Source organism: Marmota monax, unplaced genomic scaffold (assembly GCF_021218885.2).
Source record: "Marmota monax isolate L192 unplaced genomic scaffold, Marmota_monax_Labrador192_F-V1.1 WCK01_AAM20220418_F8-fsc00099, whole genome shotgun sequence".
Classification (NCBI taxonomy): Eukaryota; Metazoa; Chordata; class Mammalia; order Rodentia; family Sciuridae; genus Marmota; species Marmota monax.
In genome coordinates this window covers 2,885,584-2,911,129 of record NW_026692126.1, presented here as the reverse complement: position 1 = coordinate 2,911,129, position 25,546 = coordinate 2,885,584, and the positions used below count along the sequence as shown (strand labels likewise).

At 46.3% G+C, this 25,546-nt stretch overlaps 1 protein-coding gene across 9 annotated transcripts in view; it reads left to right on the top strand.

Annotated features, from left to right (window-relative positions):
- The window catches only part of Nav1 (neuron navigator 1), a 261,886-nt gene that overhangs the window by 220,232 nt on the left and 16,108 nt on the right, over nt 1-25,546 (top strand). For 5 of the 9 annotated variants that reach the window (XM_046464192.2, XM_058585953.1, XM_058585955.1 and 2 more), the window contains 17 exons: nt 2,883-3,021; nt 3,664-3,961; nt 4,479-5,172; nt 5,901-6,344; nt 6,898-6,939; nt 7,685-7,833; nt 9,599-9,769; nt 10,873-10,925; nt 11,655-11,678; nt 11,789-11,866; nt 14,937-15,020; nt 15,250-15,361; nt 20,019-20,140; nt 23,936-24,132; nt 24,378-24,570; nt 24,663-24,831; nt 25,135-25,232. In XM_046464192.2, coding sequence (XP_046320148.1) covers nt 2,883-3,021; nt 3,664-3,961; nt 4,479-5,172; nt 5,901-6,344; nt 6,898-6,939; nt 7,685-7,833; nt 9,599-9,769; nt 10,873-10,925; nt 11,655-11,678; nt 11,789-11,866; nt 14,937-15,020; nt 15,250-15,361; nt 20,019-20,140; nt 23,936-24,132; nt 24,378-24,570; nt 24,663-24,831; nt 25,135-25,232 — 3,067 coding nt within the window. The remainder of the gene's footprint in view (nt 1-2,882; nt 3,022-3,663; nt 3,962-4,478; nt 5,173-5,900; nt 6,345-6,897; nt 6,940-7,684; nt 7,834-9,598; nt 9,770-10,872; nt 10,926-11,654; nt 11,679-11,788; nt 11,867-14,936; nt 15,021-15,249; nt 15,362-20,018; nt 20,141-23,935; nt 24,133-24,377; nt 24,571-24,662; nt 24,832-25,134; nt 25,233-25,546) is intronic. The other 4 variants (XM_058585950.1, XM_058585951.1, XM_046464213.2 and 1 more) reach the window with 4 other exon arrangements.

Genomic DNA, 25,546 nt, shown 5'->3' with positions numbered 1-25,546 from the left:
TCAGATTGGCAATATATTAGCTAGACAATGGAACAATGCCTTTAAATCCCAAAAGGAGATTATTTTCATCTTAGAAATCTATGCCTAGGCAAAATTCCATCTGTAAACACAGAATAAAGATATTTTATGGTATGTAAGACTTTACCAAGTTTACTTCCAAAGCATCCTTTCCCAGGAAGAGATACTTGACTAAAGCAAAGCAATAAACCAATAAAGAGGAAGACCGAAGTCCCAGTTTAAGTCAGGCAGGGGACTCTCCGGGTGGATGAAGTGTGGTCCCTGGTGTCAGGAGGGACATAGCCAGAGATCAAACAGCCAGAAGACAGAACAATGCGTAGGGTATTTTTGAAAGAGACACAAGAAAATCAATAATGGTTATCTTGTAAATAAAAATGGGAAGGCAGAGAAAGGACATTTTCCTTTACATATATTACTTTTTTCTTTTTTTAATATATATATATATATATATATATATATATATATATATATATTTTTTTTTTTTAGTTGTTGATAGACCCCCATTTTATTTATTTAGTGTCTCACACATCCTACGGAAGCACTCCACCCACCACTGAGCTACAATCCTAGCCTCCATCACACTTTTTTTTTTTTTGAGATCTCCAATGGAGATGTTGTTTAACCCTTAGATAATGATAACAGAATTTTTCTGTTGTTCAGAAACTGGAAAGCAATTTTGCTAGGATATTTTTAAATCCTCTAGCCAATCTTTACTGATGATTTTAGGCATTCACTTCTCATGATAGAAGAGCTAGGGAGGAACGAATGTCTTATGGACATGAAGAGCCTGAACTCTCTCCTAGAAGATATCCTCCCTCCTGCTCTTCAGCGTTAGGCTCGCCATTATGGAGGGCAGAGGAAGGTTTCTTCTGGGCTTCAGGACTACAGCAGACTTCTTTTTGGAAGAGCCCTTCCATAAAAGCTTTCTCTGCTCCAAAACCTTGATTACCAATAATTAATCTCAGATGAAAGATTCAGTGCTACAGGCTTCCTCTGTCTCTGACCTAAGAGAACAGGCTGTGAATGGTTTGTTTGTTTGCTTGCCAGAGATCTTATCTTCACCCAGAAGAGCTGATAGGATCATAAAATCAGCATTGATCTCTTCTTCGCAGTATCCTTTCTCCACAAAATGAGGGGGTGCACTGAGCCCAGAACAAAAGGGAGATTTAATATTGTCATGAGCGGGTGGCTGTCATTTAATAATGGCTATATTTCATAGTAATAAAATTTGGATAACTCTCTAGTGCATCCTAACCCCCATGCTTTCTTTGCTCCTTTGCAACGTATTTGCATAAATCACTACAAAGCAACTAAGCCAGCTAAGTCCAAACCACCCACTTGCCTATTCCCAGCACATGAATTAGAGGGAGGCCAACTGAAATCTGGGCCAGGCACTTAGATGACTTGTGATGTCTGATTTTTGTTCCATGATTTGGAACTCAAAATAAATCAAAAAGGAAAAACATGTTCCAAATACCAGCTAATTCACACACACACACAAAAAATCTCCATCTTCTTTCGTCCTGGCACACACACAAGGCTGATAAACAGACCTGCCCTGCACACAGATACAAGTATTTAGAGACTAGTTTCTATAATCACAGATACTCATGTGAGGCAGACTCACGGAACTCCTGTGTGTGAGGTTAGGCTCTAAAACTGGAATGAGGGCTGAAGAACATTTTAGGGTCTGGGGAAATTGGGAAAGACTTGGAACATAGGGTCTTTGAGGGAAGGTTCTAGGAGACAGAATTGGGCAAAAGAGAAGAAAATATGTGAATAGCAAACAGGAGAGTACTCAAATAAAGTAGTGTCCATGGCAGAAGAGGCTATTTGGTTAGATCTTAATGATAAACTTTCTGCTAGGTGTGCTGGGGCAAGCCTGTAATCCCAGTGACTTGGGAGACTGGGGCAGGAGGATTACAAGTTTAAGGCCAGCCTCAACAATTTAGGGAGGCTCTGTCTCCAAATAAAAAATAAAAAAGGGCTAGGGATGTAGCTCAGTAGTAAAGCAACCCTGGGTTCAATAGCCAGTACAAAAAAGAATAAATTTTCTGACTGGTGAAACTTGTTAAACTCCAAAATTGAACAGCCCCAAGCTATAGAGCTCTGGAGGCTGTAGTAGGTTCCCTTGGTACATGGCCAGGGGCCTCATATAACAGATATTTATAGATACAGATGTTGAACAGCAGTCTCTCCTGATACCATAAACCTGATCTTCCAAGAAGTTGGCAGAGAAATGAAACCATTCAGCAGGAATCAGGCACCTCTGATGGCCATAGCATCTCGAGTTTGACTTATGTACCAAAAGAGCAGCACATTCTGTTTAGAAGCAGCACCTGTTCCCTGGATGGGGTGAACTCCATGATCGGGCACAATGAGAAATGATAATTCGAGGGTCCTAAAAAACAGAAAAAATAAATCTTTCCCTCTGCCTTGTCACCAGATATGGGAAATTTTAGCAAGGTGGTGATAGAGGCAGAGAGATACCTGGAGAACACATCTAAAAATGAACAAAGATACGGTAATTATAAGAATGGAAGCTGTTTACAGGGAGAGGAAATTGGTTCGTATAATTAGATGGATCCAAAAATTACCTTGTCTTTATATTATACCTTCCTGTAAAGGAGATATAAGATCTTTTCTTGCCAGATAAAGACAAAGTCGCTTCTTTTTAGAGAAGAAAACCACCAAATTACAAAGGGGCCGAAGTCACACTTCCAATTACTGGCAAAGTCAGGACGAACCCCCAAGCCTTTTCCTTTGTCAAGAATGTATAAAGGCATCCTTCCGCTAATAGGAAACATTTATTCCTGCCTTGGCTTCTGTTTTAGCTGCTCATCTTTCTCTCTCCCATCCTGCAGCTGGGATGAAAGCAGCTCCATCAGCAGTGGGCTCAGTGATGCCTCCGACAACCTCAGCTCAGAAGAGTTCAATGCCAGCTCCTCACTCAACTCCCTCCCATCTACTCCCACTGCCTCCCGCAGGAACTCTACAATAGTGGTATGTGGGTTTGCAAACACCTGGGCCACCACCTCGAGATGAGCCTAACTGGGCAGTGCCTGGGTTTGCACGCCCAGTCATACCCACTCCATGGAAGTGGTTCCCATTGACCAAGTTCTTGTAGAGCTGGCCATAAAAAAACAAAAGTAAGTCTTCCTAGCAGTCCCCTAAGACATTAAACGTTGTCATAGTGCCTATATTTGGGGCTCACATGTGTCTAGATTGAAATATGTAAGAGCTATTCCATCTTGCTAGACTTGGTGGTGCACACCTGTAATCATAGCAACTGAGGCAGGAGGATCTCAAGTTCAAGGCCAGTCTCAGCAACTTAGCAAAACCCTGTCTCAAAATTAAACAAAAACAAACAAAAAATAAGGGCTTGGGATATAGCTCAGTGGTAGAACACCCTTGGAGTCAATCCCTAGTGCTGAAACAGGAAGGAAAAAAATGAGCTAATCCAACTGGAAAAGAAAAAGATTCCCAGAGATAGATCCAATATCCTCTCTCCAGAACCCTAAGGATACAGTAGGAGCCCTGGGTTGCCTAGGCACTCTGGGAAGAGCAGGGCCACCTAATAACCAAATAAATCCCTCAGCTAACCATTCCCCACCCCCATGGGAATGTTCCTCTTCTCTTCTTTAGCTGCGCACAGACTCAGAGAAGCGCTCTCTGGCAGAAAGTGGGCTGAGCTGGTTTAGTGAATCAGAGGAGAAGGCCCCCAAAAAGCTGGAGTACGACAGCGGTAGCCTGAAGATGGAACCTGGGACTTCTAAGTGGCGGAGAGAACGGCCTGAGAGCTGTGATGATTCTTCCAAGGGCGGAGAACTCAAAAAACCCATCAGTCTGGGACATCCTGGTTCCTTGAAGAAGGGCAAGACCCCACCAGTGGCTGTCACTTCCCCCATCACTCATACAGCCCAGAGTGCCCTCAAAGTTGCAGGTAAGTCTGGAATAAAGGAAGGGAAAGAGTGAGGATCTGTTTCTTTGGTTGTCCCTCTGAATGGCCATTAACCCATAGAATGATAGCAAACATTTGCATAATGCTTTAACATCCACACATCTGATCTTCAGGATGATCCTCGGAGTGAGGAAGGGTGGGTATTACTCTCACACAATGAATAAGTAGCAGAGGAGGAACAGTGTGTTATGTTCAGAGACTAGTTTGACCTCCCTTCAAACACTTCTGATTGATTTCTTTTTTTTTTTTTTGAGAGAGAGAGAGAATTTTTAATATTTATTTTTTAGTTTTCGGCAGACACAACATCTTTGTTTGTATGTGGTGCTGAGGATCGAACCTGGGCCGCACGCATGCCAGGCGAGCGCGCTACCGCTTGAGCCACATCCCCAGCCCCCCTATTGATTTCTTTCCTCTCCTTTTCCCAAGTAGGGAAAGAAAAAGATTTCTGAGGTCCTGGTCAGTGTCAGCTCCTCTCACCTCATTTCCTTCCCTCTCACAGGCAAACCCGAAGGCAAAGCTACAGACAAGGGTAAGCTTGCTGTAAAGAATACCGGGCTGCAGCGCTCCTCTTCTGATGCTGGCCGGGATCGCCTAAGTGATGCTAAGAAGCCCCCCTCGGGCATTGCTCGCCCCTCCACCTCGGGATCCTTTGGCTACAAGAAACCCCCTCCCGCCACAGGCACAGCCACGGTCATGCAGACTGGTGGCTCATCCACTCTCAGCAAGATCCAGAAGTCCTCAGGCATCCCCGTCAAGCCAGTGAATGGGCGAAAAACTAGCTTAGATGTGTCCAATAGCGCGGAGCCTGGATTCCTGGCTCCTGGAGCCCGTTCCAACATCCAGTACCGCAGCCTACCCCGGCCAGCCAAATCCAGTTCCATGAGTGTAACAGGTGGGCGGGGTGGACCTCGCCCTGTGAGCAGCAGCATTGACCCCAGTGTCCTCAGCACCAAGCAAGGAGGCCTTACGCCCACCAGACTGAAGGAGCCTTCCAAGGTTGCCAGTGGGCGGACCACTCCAGCTCCTGTCAATCAGACAGACCGGGAAAAGGAAAAGGCCAAAGCCAAAGCAGTGGCCTTGGACTCAGACAACATCTCCTTGAAGAGCATTGGCTCCCCAGAGAGTACTCCCAAGAACCAAGCAAGCCACCTGCCAGCCACCAAGTTAGCAGAGCTACCACCAACCCCTCTCAGGTACCCAAATTGGGTATTTCCTCCTTGTCTATTTGCTCGGTCATTCTTTTGCATATTCTGGTCCTCTTTAGACTAGGAGTGCCATGTCCTGTCCACTTTGATCTCTAGGCCTTTGCATGGGTCTTTCCAAAACCTCCTCTGGCTTCCCCAGTAGGCCAAGTTCTTTTCTTTCTTTCAAAACTGTATTCAAGAGCTGGGCGCCGTCGTGCACCCCTGTAATCCCAGCAACTCGGGAGGCTGAGGCAGGAGGATCTTGAGTTCAAAGCCAGCTTCAGCAACTTAGTGAGGCATTTAGCAACTCAGCAAGACCATGTCTCTAAATAAAATACAAAAAAGGGCTGGGGATATGGCTCAATGATTAAGCGCCCCTGGGTTCAATCCCTAGTACAAAAAAACAACTATTCAAAACTTACTCTTTATTTTCTTATCAAAGCCTAACCTGTCTTCATAACACTTGTACAGGTGGTCTTTCAGTGTTAATTTGCACACATATATCCATTTGCATATAACTTCACTTGTGTTTCCCATGGGCATGTATTGCCCCCCTATTAAGACTGCAGGTGCCTTCAGTCAGGTGTCAGATTTCCTTCCAACTGGTTGCTCAAGAGCATTAGAATAAGCCTCTGTACTTAGCGAATGGCCAGAAAACAAGGAAACTAAAGAATGATTGCTTCTTGCTCTGTAGTTCTGTTATCTTAAATATTTTATTTTATCTTCACTTCTCTCAGGGCCACAGCTAAGAGCTTTGTCAAGCCTCCCTCACTAGCCAATCTAGACAAGGTCAACTCCAACAGTCTGGATCTACCATCGTCCAGTGACAGCCACACTCCAAAGGTCCCAGATCTGCATGCTACAAGCTCAGCAACTGGGGGCCCTCTCCCTTCTTGCTTCACCCCCAGTCCAGCACCCATCCTCAATATTAACTCAGCCAGCTTCTCCCAGGGCCTAGAGCTGATGAGTGGTTTCAGTGTCCCAAAGGAGACCCGCATGTACCCCAAACTCTCAAGCCTGCACAGGAGCATGGAGTCCCTTCAGATGCCAATGAGCCTGCCCAGTGCCTTTCCCAGCAGTTCCCCCATCCCCACCCCTCCTGCGGCCCCTGCTGCCCCCGCAGAGGAAGAGACCGAAGAGCTGACCTGGAGTGGAAGCCCCAGGGCTGGACAAGTGGACAGGTAGGTGGGTGGAGATGGAGCTGAGACTGAGCCCAGACTCATTTGACCACTGGCAATACCATCCTATATTCGATTGCCACTGTAACTTTCAAAACTTTTGCACATATTTTAAGTGATTTCACATGCTTCAAACAACTCCATGAGATAGGTAGGATGCTTTTTTTTTTTTCCCCTCATCTCATGAATGGAAAAACTGGTGTGCAGAAACTTAAGTGACTTAGCCAAGATCTCATAATTGGTTAGACGTGTTCTCCAGAGCTTTTGCTTCCTAAGCCACAATCATTCCTAATATATCACATCCTGCTTTTTACCCACAGTATCTTTTAAATAGCCAACCATACCCTAATTCCTAATTGGAGAAAAACATTCAACATTTCAGGTAAATTTCCCAAGTTTGCACCAAGAACTTGGCTGAGACTATCTTCTTATTTTGTTTATAGAGGTAGTTTGATGCTCTGTGTCCCGAGTCTGCAGACCTCACCTCAAGCCTATGGTCCCACACTTTAGTTTCTAAGGTGGACTCACACGCTTCTTTTTTTTTTTATCTCCACAGTAATCAGCGGGATCGGAATACCCTTCCCAAGAAAGGACTCAGGTAACCCTTAATTACAGCTTTTCCTCCCTATACTTGGTGCTCCTAGTATATATAAAAAATCCATATTTGACCTGTCCCAGGCCCTCTGCATGAATTTGGCCCTTTTAGCCCAATCATTTGTATGTGGTCCCATTCACATGCCATCCTGCACCTGCTCACCGTCATGTGAGTCAGCGTCTACAGCAGGTGGTCTTTGGTGACAGGGAGAGGGAGTTTGTGTGGGAATCACGTATCTCCCTTATGATATCCCAGGGCTCCTGAACTTCCTTTCTGTAATTTTGCATTCCTACTCTGTGCCTCTGGGGCCACTTGGTTGGGCAAGGGGCAGGACATCCTTGTCCTCTGTTGTTGTGACAGCACTGAGTTGTTCAGTTGAGTGGGGATTCCTGTGACCTGAGAGCCAACACATAGAATCATGGGCTCTGCCCTGAGCTACAAGCGTGAAGTTCTAGCACCTTCTCTGTCCTATCTGACCCTATTTCTGGAGCTCTGTGTGAAGTTCCTGCTAGAGCTGTAGCATCAGCTGAGGGGCTGGGGGAAGACGCTGAGTCACCTCCTTTTGCCCCCTCCTGCCAGCCCTGGATGCTCCCCTTTTCCTTGACCTACTTTCAGATCTCCTGGCTCCTAGCTCCCAGATAAAGATATTCTAGTAGATAGTCCCCTAAATATTCCCCATACCTTCTAAGCGTCTGGTATCACTTTGTGGTTGCCGAGTCTAATTCCTTCTACTTACTGCCTTCTATAGGTACCAGCTCCAGTCCCAGGAGGAGACCAAGGAGAGGCGGCATTCCCATACCATTGGTGGGCTGCCTGAATCCGATGACCAGTCAGAGCTGCCTTCTCCCCCTGCTCTCTCCATGTCCCTGAGTGCAAAAGGCCAGCTTACCAACATAGGTGAGTGTTTGCGGTCGCTCACTGTGGCATGGGATGAAGCAGGGGTCACCCTGTAGGGTGAGGCAAGGCAGCTGGACTTGAGGTTTCATCTAGTATTCGACTCATGCTACACTGGTGGTTTCACGGTGCCTCAGTTTATCCACCCAAAATAAGATGGAAGGCGAAGTGTGCAACTCCTCAATTGAAAAGTTGCCCCTGGGCACAAGATGTAGTAGGGTCCTGCTAGTATCAGAGAGTCAGAACTATGGCATGGAAAAGCCATAAGCCAAAGCCCAGGGATCAAACCAGTGCAATGACCAGGCACGTAGAGCGGCCAGAAAGGATCTGCAACACCCAGGGCTGCCGGGCCCAGCCGGCGCAAGGGCAGAACTAAAGTGTGAGGCTGGAGGGGAGGGAGGAAGAGGGAAAGGTAGTAGATGGAGGAGAGTGAAATCTGCATCCAAACCCAGAAAAATTCAGATTCCCCAGCTGCCTGGCTGAGGGCAAGCCCTCCTCGCCCTGAAGGCAGAGCTGACTAAAACATATCCTGGACACACCCTTTCTAGATCCTGAGAAGCAGGGAAAGCTGAGATAGAAGGAAGTGGCCGGATGACTCAGAAAGCAGGGAGGGGAAGAAGCCTGGGGTGGCGAGGGCCGGGCCCAGCCCTGGTTCTGAGAAGCACTGGGCCAGGCTTGGCCTACTAGGAACCCTTTCAAACAGTGCCCGGGATGGGCCTGTTGTTTGCTTGCTGTCTCTCTCTAAACCCATGTCTTCTTTCAGCTGAGTGAAGGGAAGGAGTTAATGAAAGACAAGGACCTGTGACTTGCCGTACAGTGACTGTGGGGAATTTGAGGAAAGACTAGGAATCGGGATCATGTTTGCTTTAAGGGTCATCTGGCCTCTGAAGGGCTCTTAAAGGAGGATGGGGCCAGCTTGTTTCCCATGTCCATTGAGGATAAACCAAGACGAAAGGTGTTCCTGCTGCAGAATGAGGGCCTGGGCTAAGTAGGACTCACCTTATGGATTCAAAAGCGCCAAGAGGGGCATGAGATCTGCACAGGTCTTTACAGACAGGCGCACTATCCACCGGCCTGTGGAGGGAGTTCCATGAACGTGTGAACCCCAAAAGGCTGTAGTCCCAGCAAGGGGCAAATGGATGGGGTCAGGTTCTGCAGGTGAGCAGGAGCCAGCAGATTATTCAAAGCAAGTTCAAACCTCAAAGCAGATTCCAAGCCCTACTGACACATCCACCTGCTCTGTCTGTCCGACATGAAAGCCAGCCGACGCTGGGCAGAGGTGGCCCTAATTTTTGATGCTTTAGAACTGACCTAGAGTGACACTGCTTTGTGGAGAGACATGTCCTTCCATAATGCTGAGCCCATTGGATCTGCAGCCTGACCCCCGCATCACTTGGATCTGAGTCGTGGTGTGAATTCTCAGTCTTCCCGGGTTGTGTTGTAGAGGACGACAACATCCCATTTTCATGGTCACATCCCAGCGATGTGAAGGTTTCCAATAAGCTGCCAGGCCCCTTCCAAAGCAATGACGCCGAGGCAGGCAGGCTTGAGGGAATGTCCATTTTATTCCAGACAGCAGGGTCCTTCTCCATTAGGGCTCGCCCTCTGCACACGCCCCCGGCCCGCCTGCCCCCTCCTCTCCCACCCTCTCCCCGTTGCCTCTCATGCTCCTGGTGCTCCATCCCCCAAGGGACAAGAGAGCTGATGACCCTGCCTCTTCTCCTGCCTCCCCCTCCCTCTCCTGTCCCCCTTCCCTCTGTCCTTCCAGTGAGTCCCACGGCGGCCACCACGCCAAGAATCACCCGCTCCAACAGCATCCCCACCCACGAAGCGGCCTTCGAGCTGTACAGCGGCTCCCAAATGGGGAGCACCCTGTCCCTGGCCGAGAGACCCAAGGGAATGATTCGGTCAGGATCCTTCCGAGACCCCACGGACGATGGTGAGACTTCATGCCAGCGCGGTTCACGCTCATTCCAGCTCTGCTGGGTCCCCTCACCCACCACCACCTCCACTGCCACCACTGCCACCACCACACACACTTATATGATCCACAGGACATTGACTTGGGCCATTTCAGTTCTTTCTTCCCATACCTTTGAAGGGTCTGGGGGCCCAGAAACCCTGGGTGGCACCATCTAGCACTGGGACTTTGGGATGGAGCTACTCTCTTGAGGGCCGGGGGAGGAAAATCAAGAGTAGAAAGGGTTAAGGCTATCTCTCGAGGTGCTCTGAAAACCAGAGCTTCTGTCCTCCTCATTCTGCTAGTGGTCTTTCCTCCTCACAGTCTCTCGGAGTATTAGAAAAGACACAGGGATACAATGGTAGCTCTTAAAACACTTACAAGGAATTAGACATCTCATTCCTGATTTCAGAATATTCCAGAGATTAGCTGCGGGGAGGGGAAGGGGCACCTGGTGGATGATGGTGATCTGGGTGTTAAGATGGACCAGAGGCTGAATTGACCCCCATTGCTCTTGGGGTGCTTAGGTCACAGGGGATTGCTTGCAGATATGCTTTGGTTCTTACAGCAGGCTCTATTGAATAATCAGGACCAGTGTCCCACCTAAATATCTGTTTCATCTGAGTGTCACCCAGGCTCCCCCAGTGTCCCCCAGTGATAAGAAGAGGAGGCACAGGCCGAATTGCAGAATCTGTTCTGAGCAGCTCTGATGGGAAACACCCCCCTTCTGCAGCTAAAGCACTTTCCTGGCTGGGAAGAAGAGATAACGTCAACCCACAGGAATCTCATTTCCTTCTCTCTGAAACCCTGCGCCCCTTGCAGCAGGCTGAGTAAGGGACCACCATGGCTGGGTTGCAGAGAAGTAGATGAGAGAGGACGCCATCTCTACTCAGGACTGTGTCTCCCTGGACACCTGCCTACCTTGGGCTCTTGGGATGCCGACTGAGTTTCCTGCTCTGTTCCTTCCGTCTGCTCCAGATGCCCTCCAGAATCAGTATCCACCCTCCTGCCTTAGGGCTCTTCCCAGAAACCCCTGTTCCTGGAACCCCCTGTTAACCCCTCATGTTCTCTTTCTCTTTCAGTTCATGGCTCGGTGCTGTCCCTGGCCTCCAGTGCCTCCTCCACATACTCCTCAGTAAGAACAATAACTTCCCTTCCTTGCTCACTCCTATCCCTACCAGCCCATGCTTCCTGAAACCTCCTTCAGTTGGGCCACTGTGGGGAGCAGCGGGGAGCACTACTATCTCTTCATTACCCCTGATGGGTCTTGGGTGGGGATGGGGAAATGTGCCTACAGCTTGGAGCTCTCACCTGGGCACCTCAGGTCCTCACCTTTGATGCTTTCTGTTCCCCTTGAAGACTCTCCTTGTTATAGAGCCCTTTTCTCCCCCTGAAAAATGGAAAACATTTATAGCAAGGCAAGCTGGGTAGGTTTCTTTAGACTCTAGGACCCCAACAATGTATGGAATTGACCAAATGTTTCTTGTGGGGTATCTCCCAGAGCATTTGGCTTTTCGGTGTTCTTTGATTCTCTGTTTTGTTGTGTCCCTATTTCTTCACTCCTCAGGTTGCTAAGCAGAAAGGGTTACCTTTCAGCACGACCAAAATTTCGTTTCCTAACCTTCTCAGCAGTGACAAAGTTGGCTGGAGTTGACTGCCCGAGAAGTCTTTTATTTAAACCCTAGCATAGATCTGAGCTGAGACCTCAGGAGCCAGGGCCAAGGAACAAGAGATCCCACCTCTTTGAACCTCTGAATCCCACTTCTTCAAGTCTTTGCCCTGCCACTCACTGGGGCCTGGCTTCTTCACCCCTGTAGTAACACCCGCTCTCTCTCTTTCTCTCCCTCTGTGCTCCCTTCTTCAGGCTGAGGAGAGGATGCAGTCTGAGGTAGGGTACAAAGCCTTGGTCTCTGCTTGTTAACACCACTGCGCCCATTTTCCTTCCAAGTACCCTGTTTCTTCTGCCACCAGTAGTTTGTGTTTTCTCTTCTTTCACAGCAAATCCGGAAGCTTCGTAGAGAACTGGAATCATCCCAGGAAAAAGTGGCCACCCTGACATCTCAGCTTTCTGCCAATGTGAGTGCTGGAATAGGGAAAGACCTGGGCAGTTATTTTGGCCAAAGTTAGATAAGATCAACCAAGGGAGGAAAATTAGCTGAGAAGCGTGCCCTGGGCTTAGACTCCAGGGAGGGGTGTTCTCACAACCCTACAGTGGAGAACCTGAGGATTGTCCTTCACCTTCTTTGAGTCTGTTTTTATAAAAATTTATTTTTCCCCCACCCTAATGAGTAGGTGTGGATAAACTGGTGTCTGGTAGACTTTCATCTTTCTCTTGGAGAAAGATAAGAGGAGTACCAGTGGTCCTGCAGGGGATGCAAACAGTCTCGCCATTAGCCATGAACTAAAATAGTTATGAATTATAATTATGGAGCCCCGAGAATCCTTCCCTGATGTGTTCATGTGTTTGTTTATGCCATGTAACTGGGCAGGCATAGAACTGGTCATTAGAATTCAGTCTGGGGACCACCACACTATTCGAAGCCTAATTCTAGGCTGAATTTTTTTGGGGGAGGGGGGAGGGCTCAGTGCACGGATCAGACCCAAAGCTTTGCGCACACTGGACCCGTGCTCCACCTCTGAGCTATATCCCTAGCCTCTCATTCCCATTATCCTTCACTCACATCTGCCCTGCTAGTAATCTCCTTGGCAGTTTGAGCTTTTAGTTGGCAATAGTATTCTTTGTTTCTGCTCTCAGTACACCCACTTATAGTGAGTTTCTTCCTTGTAGGCCTTAGTTTTTCTACTCTGTGAGATGGGGAGAAAAGACGCCACTTCATCTAACTAGGTTGTTGTAGTTTCTCCCCTGTGACCACGTTGCAAACAGAGAACATAAGAGCCATTTTCCCCCAAAGCTATAAACAACAGCTGAGCCGGATCTGCAGGAGTGTTCCAAGTGTTTGCACAAAAGTAACCATGTCTGCAATTTCCGCAGTAGTTTCTGGTTTTCTCTCTTCCCTTCCTCTCTGGGGAACCCAGCTGTTGGGCCTAGGTCTGTTCTTTGGAATCAGGTAGGATCTTCACCAAGATTTTTCATGTTTCCAAATTATTGCAATAGCATAGCTCCCTCACCACATTGGTTATTGTCTTTATTCTTTTCCCAAATCCCCAGTTTATAAGTTGCACACTTACCAGTTTGTTTGAAGCTCATATCAAGCACTTTTTCCCACTCTTGAGGACCCAAAAGAATTATGACAGACAAAGCCAGACATGATAGTGAATGCCCGTAATCCCAATGACTCAGAAGGCTGAGGCAGGATGATTGCAAGTTCAAGTCCAGTCTGGCAATCAATCGAGACCCTGTCTCAAAAAAAAAAAAAAAAAAGAATCATAACACAATCATGAACCAACTTTTCTCTCCTATATGCCACACCCATCAAGGCCAGTGGCCTGGGTCACATCCTGCACACCCCAGGAAATTCATGTCTGGGAGATGCTGGGGGAGAGGCGCCTGGGAGGCAGAGAACATTATGTCTTATTCATTTATACTGCAGTCTGTCAGCCATCGTGTTGTCAAGACTGGGCTATAGCCAAGAAAATGAATTTAGAGGGTGATTTTTCTTAGAACAGGAAGTTCCATTTGGCTAAGAGAGAGAACAATCTAAACACCCAGACACGGTGAGTTCTGAATCTTAGATTTTTGCTGAAGCTCAGAGCCCTGCCCTCAAGCAGGAGATGTGATGGCAGGATTCTGGGAAGGTCCCACATCTGGGATGCCCTGATGCTGAACCAGACACTGTCATGTTGAATAGAACTTCCAAGAAACTGAAGCTGGAGGACCCCCCCTGAATTGGAAGTTGTGCAGGCTCCCAATGCTAACCTCATGATAGCACCATCGCTTAAATCGCTTAGCCTTGAGCTTCTCAGGCACCTTAGCCCTTGACTGAGATTTAGGGTAGGGGAGGAAATGAAGGACATGGGAGGGAAGGCAAGTCCCCCAGATGAGGAGAGGCCAGCACAGAAAAGCACACAAGAGGCCAGGGCTTCTTCGGGGCTCATGAGTAGATTTTCTGGGACCTCAGACATGTGCCAAGATATAGAGAAGCAAATAAGACCTAAGGCCCAGAAGACAGAAGAGGTGGGGGCAGTTGCTTAGGTCATGACATACATCAAGCCCAGGCCGTGACAAATTCACTATAGAAGTGGAAGATGAGGCTCAGATGGGACCAAAGTGATCACCTCCAGTCATGGTCCAGTCATGGTTTCAAGGACACTGAGTGAAAACGGAAGGGAGAATTATAAACCAACAGTAAGCAGTGGGTATCCCAGACATATTAGAGGTCTGGGGTAAAGGTCCTGCCCAGAATAAGTTCATCACTTCCTGTTAGGGTCACCAGCTGGCTCAGATGCCCTCACTGAAAGCTCTCTTTCCATCCTCTAGAGTTTCCCAGTCTGGTCCCATGCCTCCTTCCCTTCCCTTTCCTATACATCTTGCTCCAGCTGGGCAGCGAGAGTTCAAACCATGCTCCACTGTGGCCTGGGCGCCACTCTGCACCTTCCTCAGCTGGCCCTCCTGTATCCTACACTCCTCTTGAAGCAGACCTGACACCTAGTGGCCAGATGGTGTAATGCCCCTGGAAGTTTCTTGCTACTTCCCTCTAGCCCTGCAAAGTGGAGTCGGAAGAAACCAGAAACAAGGCGCAAAATAAGAACAGGTTAAGAAGCAGAGATGAAAGATATACACCATACAGATTCTCCTGGGAGGTTATCCCTCCCTTGGGGGCCAGACCACTACACAGTGGAGTTAAACCAAAATAAGACCTATCCCAGAGAATATGACCCTCGTGTCAAGCCTGCCACCCACATGTCACATAGAGCAGAGGAATCGTCCCATCCCTGGTAGACACCAGGTACCAGATCCCTACTCTACCCTCCTGCGGTCCCCACTGTTCAACAGGCTGGACCTGCCGGAGAATTGCTGTATCTCCACCTTGTCTGCTCAGGGAAGTCAATATTTTAAAATCCCCAAGAAGTTTGTTGGCCTTGGTCACCTCTGATACACAGAAAATCAGTTAAAACTGCTTTCCATGTCAGTGTGTCCCTCTACTGAGACTTTGCAACGTAAGATCCCCTGATGTGTTTGTTTCAGGCTAATCTAGTGGCCGCTTTCGAGCAGAGCCTTGTGAGTATGACATCCCGCCTACGACACCTGGCAGAGACAGCAGAGGAGAAGGTGAGAGGCCTAGGTGGGGAGGCCAGCTTCCCCTCCCCCACAATCGCCAGTTTCTACCTCCCCGACTATGGCCCAGCACTCTCCAGCTGACCCTGTCAACATCTTCCTTGCCCCAATTCCCTGCCCTTCTCTATCATGTCAGGGAGAATTCCAGGGCCTAGCCCATTGCCTGGCTCATTGTAAGTGCTCCTACTAAGCCCAACTAATGACCATTTTCATTCTTTCTTAGGACACTGAGCTGCTGGATTTGCGAGAAACCATAGACTTTCTGAAGAAAAAGAACTCTGAGGCTCAGGCAGTCATTCAGGGAGCCCTGAATGCCTCAGAAACCACACCCAAAGGTAGGGGGTCCAACCACAGATTGAGGGAGAACAGGGAAGGAGGGAAAGAAGATGACTGCAGGTTTTTGTTTTTGTTTTATTTTGCAGTCCTGGGGATGGGACACAGGGCCTATTGCATGCTAGGCAAGTGCTCTAACACTGAGCTACACACCCTGTGTCCAATTGCAGGTTTTTATGTGGGCCCACAATGGTCAGCTCCCATATCAAATTTCTAGGAGAACTAGGCATGATGCTGTACACCTATAATCCCAATTTTGACGAAGGAGGCTGAGGCAGGAGGATTGCAAGTTCAAGGCCATCCTCATCAGCTTAGCAAGATACTGCCTCAAGATAAAAAATTAAAAAGGGTTGGGGTTGTAGCTCAGTGGAAAGGTGCCCCTGGCTTCACTCCCCACTATCCCTGCCCTGCAATTTTTTCTGTAAGGTGATGTCCCTTAAGTGCCCTTCAGTGGGGTATCTGTACTAATCAATGAGAAGTGCCAGGGAACTGATCCCCATCCTAGGGGATGGGGGCAAGTAGAGGAAACCTGTAATCCCCATGAGTGCCCTCCTCAACCTTCAAATTCTTGGCTTATTTTTTAATCAGTTTGTTTTATTGCTGAGCTTTTAAAGTTCATATATTCTGGGCACTAGACCCTTAACAGATAATGATTTGCAAATATTTTCCCTCATTCTGTGTGTTCTTTTCACTTTCTTGAAAATATCTTTTGAAGAACAAAGGTTTTCCATTTTGATGAAGTTCGTCTATTTTTTTTTTTCTTCAGCTATGTGTGCTTTAGGTGTTGTATCTAAGAAACTATTCCCCCATCCACAGGAGAAGGAGGAAACAGGAATAAATCTAAGTGATCCAAATCCAAGGTCACAAAGATTTATTCCCATGTTTCCCTCTATAAGTTTTTACAGTATTAGCTTTTAAATTAGGTCTTTGATCCATTTAGAATAATATTTAATAAAAGATTGATAGATAGAGGGTCCAATGCCATTCTTTTACATGTGAATATCCAGTTGTCCTAGCAATATTTCTTTAAAAGATTATTATTTTTTCCCTCATTGAATTGTCTTAGAATCTTTAGGTAATCAATTGGCCAAAAATTTAAGTGTTAATTTCTGGACTCGGTTCTATTCCATTGATCTTAAATGCCTATCCTTAGCCAGTACTGTACTGTGGGCCCACAAGGGTCAATTATTGTGGCTTTGTAGAAAGTTTTGAAATTAGGAAATGGAAGTTCTCTGACTTAGTGCCTCTTTATTATTGCTTTGGCTACTCTGTGCCTTTTGCATTTCCTTGTGAATTTTAAGATTGGTTTGTCAATCTCTGTTTAAAAAAAAAATAGGTGAGATTTTGATAGGGATTGTGTTCGATCTGTATATCCATTTGGAGAGTATTGCCACCGTAAGAATATCAAAGGGCCATGCACAAGGCTCTGGGTTCCATCCTGAGCACTACACACACACACACACACACACACACACATACACACACACAGAAAAAAGAATGTCAAGTCTTCCCATCCTTGAACTTGGCGTGCCTTCCCACTTATTTAGTTTTCCAGTTCTTTCAGTGATATTTTGCAGTTTTATTGTAAAAGTCTTGTATTTCTTTTGTTAAACTTATTTTTATGCTGTTATAGGATTGTTTTCTTAATTTTCTTTTTGGGTTATTCATGACTAGTGCATAGGAATACAACTAATTTTTTTATAATGTATTGATCTTATATCCTACAAACTTGCTGAGCTCGTTTGTTAGCTCAATATTTACAACCTTTTCTCTCTCTCTCTCTCTCTCTTTTTTTAAATATTTCTTTTAGTCGTAGTTGGACACAATACCTTTATTTATTTATTTTTATGTGGTGCTGAGGATTGAACCCAGTGCCTCGCACATGCTAGGCAAGCGCTCTACCACTGAGCCACAACCCCAGCCCCATAATCTCTTCTTAGTGTGTGTTTCTACCAATATTATTCTCCTGAGTAACAGACCTCTGTTTTCAACCATTTTTGGACGTTTCCATTTAGTTGACTTCATAGGTTATCTCTAACTTAACATTTCCAGAATTAGAAGTCATCCCCTCCACCCCATTAGTAAGTACACAAGCCAACTCTTTCCCCCTCTACAGTTCTGGCCACCCCACGTGTTATCATCTGCCTGGTCACCCAAGCCTCGAATGGGGAGTCATGCTTGACTCCTCGCAACTTACCTCTGTACAGCAAGTTAGTTCTAACTCCCCCGTGTAGATCTCAATTGTATTCTTCCTCTGTATTGTCACTCTCTTAGCTCCGATTTTCATTCTTATTCTCCTTGGTCATTGCAGTAATTCCCTAACTGGTCTTTTTTTGGTCCGGGCCTTCCTTTATACTGCCCCCAGAGTAATTCAGTTAAGACCAGAACACATTTATTTGAATATGAACTAGATATTAGGCGAAAAGAAGTATTGTTAATTTTCTTTGGTGTCATAAAGAAATTGTGGGGGAATGTCTTATTCTTAGAAGATGTGTCCTGAAGCCAGTCATAGTGGTGCTCACCTGTAATCACAGTAGTTTGGGAGTCTGGCCAGTTTGAGGCCAGCCTCACCAACTTATTGAGGCCTTATCTCAAAATAAAAAATAAAAAGGGCTGGGGATGTTGCTCAGTGGTTAAGCACCCAGGGATTCACTCCCTGGAAAAAAAGAAGATACATTTTGAAGAATTTGTGGTTAAATATCATACTGTCAGCAACTTATTTTCAAATTGCTCAAGAGTGTGTTGGGGGGCAAATAAAATAAAATATAACATTTGTTGAATTGGGTGGAGGGCATATGGGTGTCCATTGTACTATGTTTTGAGTTTTTTCTCTTTGTTTGGAATATTTCAAAGAACCAAGTTAAAAGGAGGAAAGAATAGCTGGGTACAGTGATGCACTCCTACAATCCCAGTGACTCAGGAGGCTGAGGCAAGAGGATCATAGATTCAAGACCAGCAGCCTCAGCAATTTAGCAAGGCCCCAAGCAATTTAGTAAGACCCTGTCTCAAAATAAAAAAGGACTGGGAATGTAACTCAGTGGAACTCTATGCTAAAGATTTGGAATGCATCTCCCCACTTTTTTTTTTTTTTTGGTATTAGGGATTGAATCAAAGGATGCTGTGCCACTGAGCCACATCCCAAATCCTTTTTTATTTTTCAATTCTGAGACAGGTTCTAATTTGCTTAGGGCCTCGAAAAGTTACTGAGGCTGGCCTTGAACTTGCGATCCTCCTGCTTTAGTTTCCCAGGTCTGAGATTCTAGGCATGCACCACCATAGCTGGCTCACCTCTTGATTTTAAATAAAGTTTTAGTGACACACAGTCACAATCATTAATTTACATATCATCTACAACTGTTTTAAAGCCACAGCAGCAGAACTGAATAGTGGAGACAGATCCCATGGCCACAAAGCCTAATATATTTACTGTATGGCCCTTTGCAATAAAAGTTTGCCAGCCGCAATAGTGAACAATACAGAAGATTATGTGGTGAAATATAAAAACCTATCTCTAAGGGGCTGGGGATATAGTTCAGTTGGTAGAGTGCTTGTATCACATGCACGCAGCCCTGGGTTCAATCCCCAGTACCACACACACACACACACACACACACACACACAAGAAAAACCTGTCTCTGAATTACTCCTCCAAATACCACTCCCTAAAGGTAAGTACTGCAAGAGAGCTTACAAATCTTTCCAAAAATATTCATAAAAAGCAAATATATTTCCATTCCTTCAATGAAAATGAAAATTTATTTCCTTCAAATAAGCATTTTCTCTTGAGGACTTTCCACATCTTTTAAAATAACTGAAATACTCTGTTGTATCATAAACTAGTTTCAATAATTATTGAACAGAGAGTCTTTGAGTGTTTTGGGAGTGTTGGTAGTTCCAACATCATATTCTAGGTTCTGATTTCCTGGTAGTATCAAGGGAAAATTACAGCTTAATGATCCATTTCTGGTTATGGAGAGAGTGAGAAAATAGCCAAATACAATCCATATCTCTTTCACTTTACAGCTCTTATTTCTAAAACAGTTGCCACCTAACTAGTTCTCAACATCTAGAATAGTTTCCTGCTTCTTCATCTTTCTCATTGTTAACATAAAAGCTCTATTTTTTTAAAACTCTTCTGACATTGTTAACATTGGATGACACTGAGTGAAAGGTGGTGTACATTTCTTTGCAACTTTCTGTGCTTCTTTAATTATTTTGAAATAAAAAATAAGTAATAATAAATTTTGAGAACTTTTACCTTTAGTATTTTTTTTCTATATTGAAACATGTTTGGCACTCCATAAATGTTTGTTGATCAAGTAATTTTAAAAATGAACAATGTGGCCTGGCACGGTAGCCGCATGCCTTTAATCCCAGAGGCTCAGGAGGCTGAGAGAGGAGAATCGCAAGTTCAAAGCCAGCCTCAGCAAAAGCAAGGCGCTAAGCAACTCTCCAAATAAAATACAAAATAGGGCTGGGGATATGGCTCAGTGGTCGAGTGCCCCTGAGTTCAATCCCCGGTACCAAAAAAAGAACAATGTGTACCTAGGAGTTAGTTGATTCCCTTCCCCTCTTATCTTCTGCAGCTAGACTTGCCTTAAGTCTCCTATCTTCTCTAAATCTACCTCTGTGATCCTCCTGTTTGTACTTGGCCCCTAGAACTACGGATCAAGAGACAGAACTCCTCAGATAGCATCTCAAGCCTCAACAGCATCACCAGCCATTCCAGCATCGGCAGTGGCAAGGACGCTGATGCGAAAAAGAAGAAGAAAAAGAGTTGGGTAGGTAGAGGTTTGGGGGCGGAGCTACGTAGAATAATGGTGGACCACCTCCACCTCAGTGTAGGGATCCGATCCTTCCAGGATTAACCAAGAGGTGGCCCTTCTAGTAAAATCCTCAGTCGGATATCCACTCAGAGCAAGGTCTGCTAAATTGTCCCTCCCTGCCCTTATTCCCTACTTGTCCCAAAGCTCTCCCTGTGATCTTGATACGCATTTGCTTTCCTGCAGCTCTCCCTACTTGTTAGGTCAGATGCATTAGACTCCAGAAGGAAGCAGAGAAAATACCCAGAAGGAAATGAATTACCATTTCCTTCCCCCAACCCCCCACTACCTTATTCAATATAAAAAAAAGATTTTTATAAACAAAACAATTCATTCTAGATGCTTCGGGAGGTCACATCTTCCATTTGAGAGAGCTATTTGTGGAGCTTTCCTCATTACTTTGAAAGTACTCTCGCTATTCCATATGACTAGTACAGAGGCAGGGTTTGGTTTTGTTTTTTTAATGTTTGTGCATCCTCTTCCCCATAACCCTTAATTGACCTTGGATGACCTTCCTGAGATTCTTTAGTCAGGTCTAGACCATTTTTAGCTTCCCCAGCTCACTGTGGAAGGGAGAGCACCCTGGATGGAGGCGTCGGTCCTCTGTCCTCTATTCAGGACAAGTAGCCCACAGACCTTTAGGTAGTCCAGATAGGAGCCGGCCGTGTGCAATGAGTGATTAAGTGTTGCTTCTTTTTTTTTTTTTCCCCCGTTCAAAATGCTGACTTCAAATCCCTATTTTTTTCCAGGTCTATGAGGTAAGAGACCCGGTTCCTCTTCCCTTATTTTCTCTTTCCCTCTGCCATACCTTCCCTGTTTCCAGAGCAACTCTCTCCCCATGAAAATAAAAATGGCCACTCATAACACTAACCGTAACAACCGCCCTGGAGTTCCCGACTCACTCCACTGCATGGTCCATCCACAGCTGCCCCGCGTGAGGACAGAGGAGCGGTCTGGTCGTGGGTCAAATGGGAAAGTCAGACAAAATCCAAATCTGTTCCCTACTGCCTTCCCTTGTTACAAAATTGGACTATTCTAAAAAGAAGTCAAGTTGAGCCCACCCTGCTCAGAACATTAGCCTTCTAATTTTACTGACTTATTTAGAGACAGGGTCCTGCTAAGTTGTCCAGGCTGGCCTCAGATTTACAGTCCTCCCACCTCAGCCTCCCAAGGAGCTGGGATCACAGGTGTGCACATCACCCAGCAGAGCTTTTGTTTGTTTTTGCTCCATTAAACCTAGAAGCCCAAAATAAAAGAATTATTGAATGATGGTTATCTTCACATAATTTCCAAAGTTCAATTGGGGTCTAACCTGGAGATTTAGCTCTAGAGTAAGATAATCCAGAGAAGGTGCCAGTCTAGGGTACACTTAAGTCACCTCATAGCCTAAAACCTTCTAAGCATTCACAGAGTTTCCAAAGACATTTCAGGGATTAGAGTATATTTAAGATATATAGAAAGTAAATCTAAAGTGCAAGTTCCAATTCAGATATCGAGGTTCACTCTAACCCTATTCCAATTTCATACTAGGTGTTGTGGCAGATATGAAGAATTGGATCCAGTATCTAAGTCATGAGGGAGACTGCAATATTGCTGGAGACACACACACACACAAAAAATATTGTACATAGAAAATGTGTAAAGTCCAGTGGCCAAAATGCTTATTCAGGCAATAAGTGCTAACACAGCTCAGATGAGAGACTGTGGTCACAGCGGGCAGGCAGACATCACAGAGGCGGCCAAAGTCAAACTGAGGTGGGGCTGTGGTGGTGAAGAACACGTTGGCATGCTTTGTACATGGACACTGTCTGCTCAGAAGGGAAGCAGTGGGGCAAGAAAAAGTCCAGTGCAGCAAAGGCCCTGACTGGGTAAGACAGAGCACAGGTGGGAAGGACTGATTTTAAATCTGATTCTTTAGATTAGCCTTTCCTGAAGTGTGTTCCACAGATCCATTGGGGCGCTCCTTAAAAAGTGACACTATCATTAAAAAATTTGAGAAGCACTACATCTTCTGCAGGACACATCTGCAGAGGAGAAGCTCTGAGATATCCAGTAAAGAATCTTCTTTCTTCATAATCCATTGTTTCCTGAACTCATTTAACCATGGAACCACACAACACTAAACATCCCCTAATAGTTCTGGCTTTTGGAATACTGAATGACACATAGACCACTGTTCTCACTTAGAATCTTTTTTTTTTTTTTTTGGTAGTGGTGGGGGACTGGGGATTGAACCCAGGCATGCTTTACCACTGAGTCACATCCCCCGTGCCTTTTTATTTTTTATTTTGAGACAGGGTCTCACTAAATTGCTGCACTAGCCTTGAACTTGTGATGCTCCTGCCTTTAAAGTTGCTGAGATTACAGACGTGCACCACCGCACCCTAATCTCACTTGGAATCTCAGATCTTAGATCTTAGATCTCAGAGGGCTTCTGCCCCAGGCTGATTGGTTACAGAATTTCTTTCTGCATACATACAGAGACACACAGAGCTTCCCTTAAGGCAGTGATGTGGAGAAGAGCTCACTAAATTGAAAATTAGCAAGCTTGAATTCTAGTCCCACGTCTTCCTTCAGTGATGCTGTGTCAAGCAAATCAACTCTGGCCTGATCAGCCTTGGGTCTTTATCTCCTCAGAGAACTAAGCTTTATGGTGCTTTTGAGCCCTGATTGCTCAATGATATTAAGTCCCTGGAACTATCCAGATGTGCATATATACTCTGTCACTCATCCTCACGAAGCCAGATTGGTCATCCTTTATGTCTTGCCTAGTAGAAATCTCAACACCACCACCAGCCCCATCCTTCACCTAACAGACTTTGTGTCCCTGGAGAGACATTTAGAAAGGATATCCTCAAATTTTCCCTTCATCTTTCTCACTGTCCCGAAGATCTGGTTTGCCTTTGTCCCCCATAGCCTTCGACCCCTCCTTTACTCTCTGTCTCTTGCTGCCATTCCGTGTCTGTGTCCCCGCGTGTGTGTGCATGCTGTATGGATGCATGTGAATGGGTGTGGGACAGGACCCTGGTTTGCATCTTCAGCTCACATCCCTAACACCCAAGCTCGTCAACACCGAGGTTAAACAAGCTATGGTCTGATTGTAATGCCCCAAGTACCTAAGTACGTGCTGGGAAATAACCCTTATTCCAGGACTGCAAAATAGCAAAAGAAAAAAAAAAGTGCTTATGTCTGGTTGTTTTAACCATTCGGCCATATGCTGGGCACAAAAGTACTGAATGAAATTTAGTATACCACTGCCTTTTCTCCGTCTCCACAGAATCATGTTGTCAGTTTCTAATTGATTTCTAAAGAGATGAACAGGTTCAGGGCCGATAAGCCCAAGTCAGAGGTGGCATCCTGAGACCCAAAATGAACTAGACTGTGCTGTAACTGGTCTGCTGGAGAAGGTGGGATTGGATTGTTGAGAGGTATACACCATGTGACTTCTGGGGACATCTCTCCATCCTCATCAGGGGCACAGTTCCCCCCATGGGGGAGAGAGGACTCAGGAAGTTTCCATAGCCTATAACAGTGGCAACTGAAAGATTCCACTCTTTTCCTCTGCCTCAGTTTCTGGCCACTCTTCTGTCCCTGTGCCATGAATCAAATGAAGCCTCAAGGAACAGGCTTAATTACAACAAGTAAATTCCCTGCCTCCACAGCTCTCTGCCCCAGATGTCCCAAGTCAGTCCCCCTCCCACATCCTCAGAGTGGATCCCTGACATCTCTCTTCCTGGATCTGCTCTTTTCTAGCTTCGAAGTTCCTTCAACAAAGCCTTCAGCATAAAAAAGGGACCCAAGTCAGCCTCCTCATACTCTGATATCGAGGAGATTGCCACACCAGACTCCTCGGCCCCCTCGTCACCCAAACTGCAACATGGCTCCACAGAGACAGCTTCGCCCTCCATCAAGTCCTCCAACTCATCCTCTGTGGGCATTGATGTCACCGAGTAAGTGCTCTCACCACCTGCCACTCAGCCTGGCACTGTGTGAACGGGCAGTGAGCCCATAGACCCTGGACAAACAACGCCTAACTGCGGGCCTCTCTCTGGGCATAGAAGACCACAGAGGGACCCTTCCTCTCCTACTGATTGGGTTCTGTGGGCAGGAGGAGACAAGGCTACTAGCCGCGCATGGCTCTACCCCGGTAACTAGTGCTTCCCCAGTAGCCTGGCTGACAGGTGCTTTCTTACAGGGCCCCTGCTCATTCAGCCCCCCACACCAGGCTATTCCACACCAACGAGGAGGAGGAGCCAGAAAAGAAGGAGGTATCCGAGTTGCGCTCAGAGCTGTGGGAAAAAGAGATGAAGCTCACAGACATCCGCTTGGAGGCCCTCAACTCTGCCCACCAGCTGGACCAACTTCGGGAGACCATGCACAACATGCAGGTCAGTGTCTGGGCCGAGAGCTACCAGAACGGGGAAGTCAAGGCCTGAGATCGTCCAACCCTGCCCCCCTTCCCTGTCTGTTCTTGCCGTAGTTGGAGGTGGACCTGCTGAAAGCAGAGAATGACCGGCTGAAGGTAGCCCCTGGCCCCTCCTCAGGCTCCACTCCAGGGCAGGTCCCTGGATCATCTACTCTGTCATCCCCTCGCCGCTCCCTGGGCCTCGCACTCACCCATTCCTTCAGCCCAAGTCTCACAGACACAGGTACCTGCTTGGGAGACGAGCCTGTAAGGGTGGAGAGAAGAACAGGGTTCATTCCACTGTTTCCATTCCAGTTGCTCCATGGCATTTTCCTTGGGCCAGGGAGGTAACAATGCCAAAATCAAGCAGATGCCCGTGTCAGGAGACATGAAGAGTTGTTGTGTTTTTAGATCCTATTGTCTTTTCAGTTTGGGGCTCCAGTTTCTTCTTTGTGGCAAATAGTTGTTTGGAAGCGATTATGACTAAAAAATTTAGGAAAGCCTGTGGGTGCCCCTCAAACCAATTAGTCCTTTTCAATCCCCACAGACCTGTCACCCATGGATGGCATCAGCACCTGTGGTCTAAAGGAGGAAGTGACCCTTCGAGTGGTAGTACGGATGCCCCCACAGCACATCATCAAAGGGGTAAGGAACTTCAGGAAGGGCCAGTGTAGGAACCGGCATAACACCGACGGTCCCCTGTTTTATGATGTACAAAAATGACGTGCAGTCAGTGGAATCCATACTTTGAATTTTGAACTTCTCCTGGCCTAGCAGTATGCAATATGAAACTCTAATTGGGATATTGAACAGTGGCAGCAAACCACAGCTCTCAGTCAGCCATGTGATCACAGGGGAAACCACCCTCGCTTTACAGTGGACTGCATTGCTGAGCTATATTCAGTAGTTTAGGGGTATTAAACATCAGCTCAGGATATTTGCAATTCCTGATGAGTGTA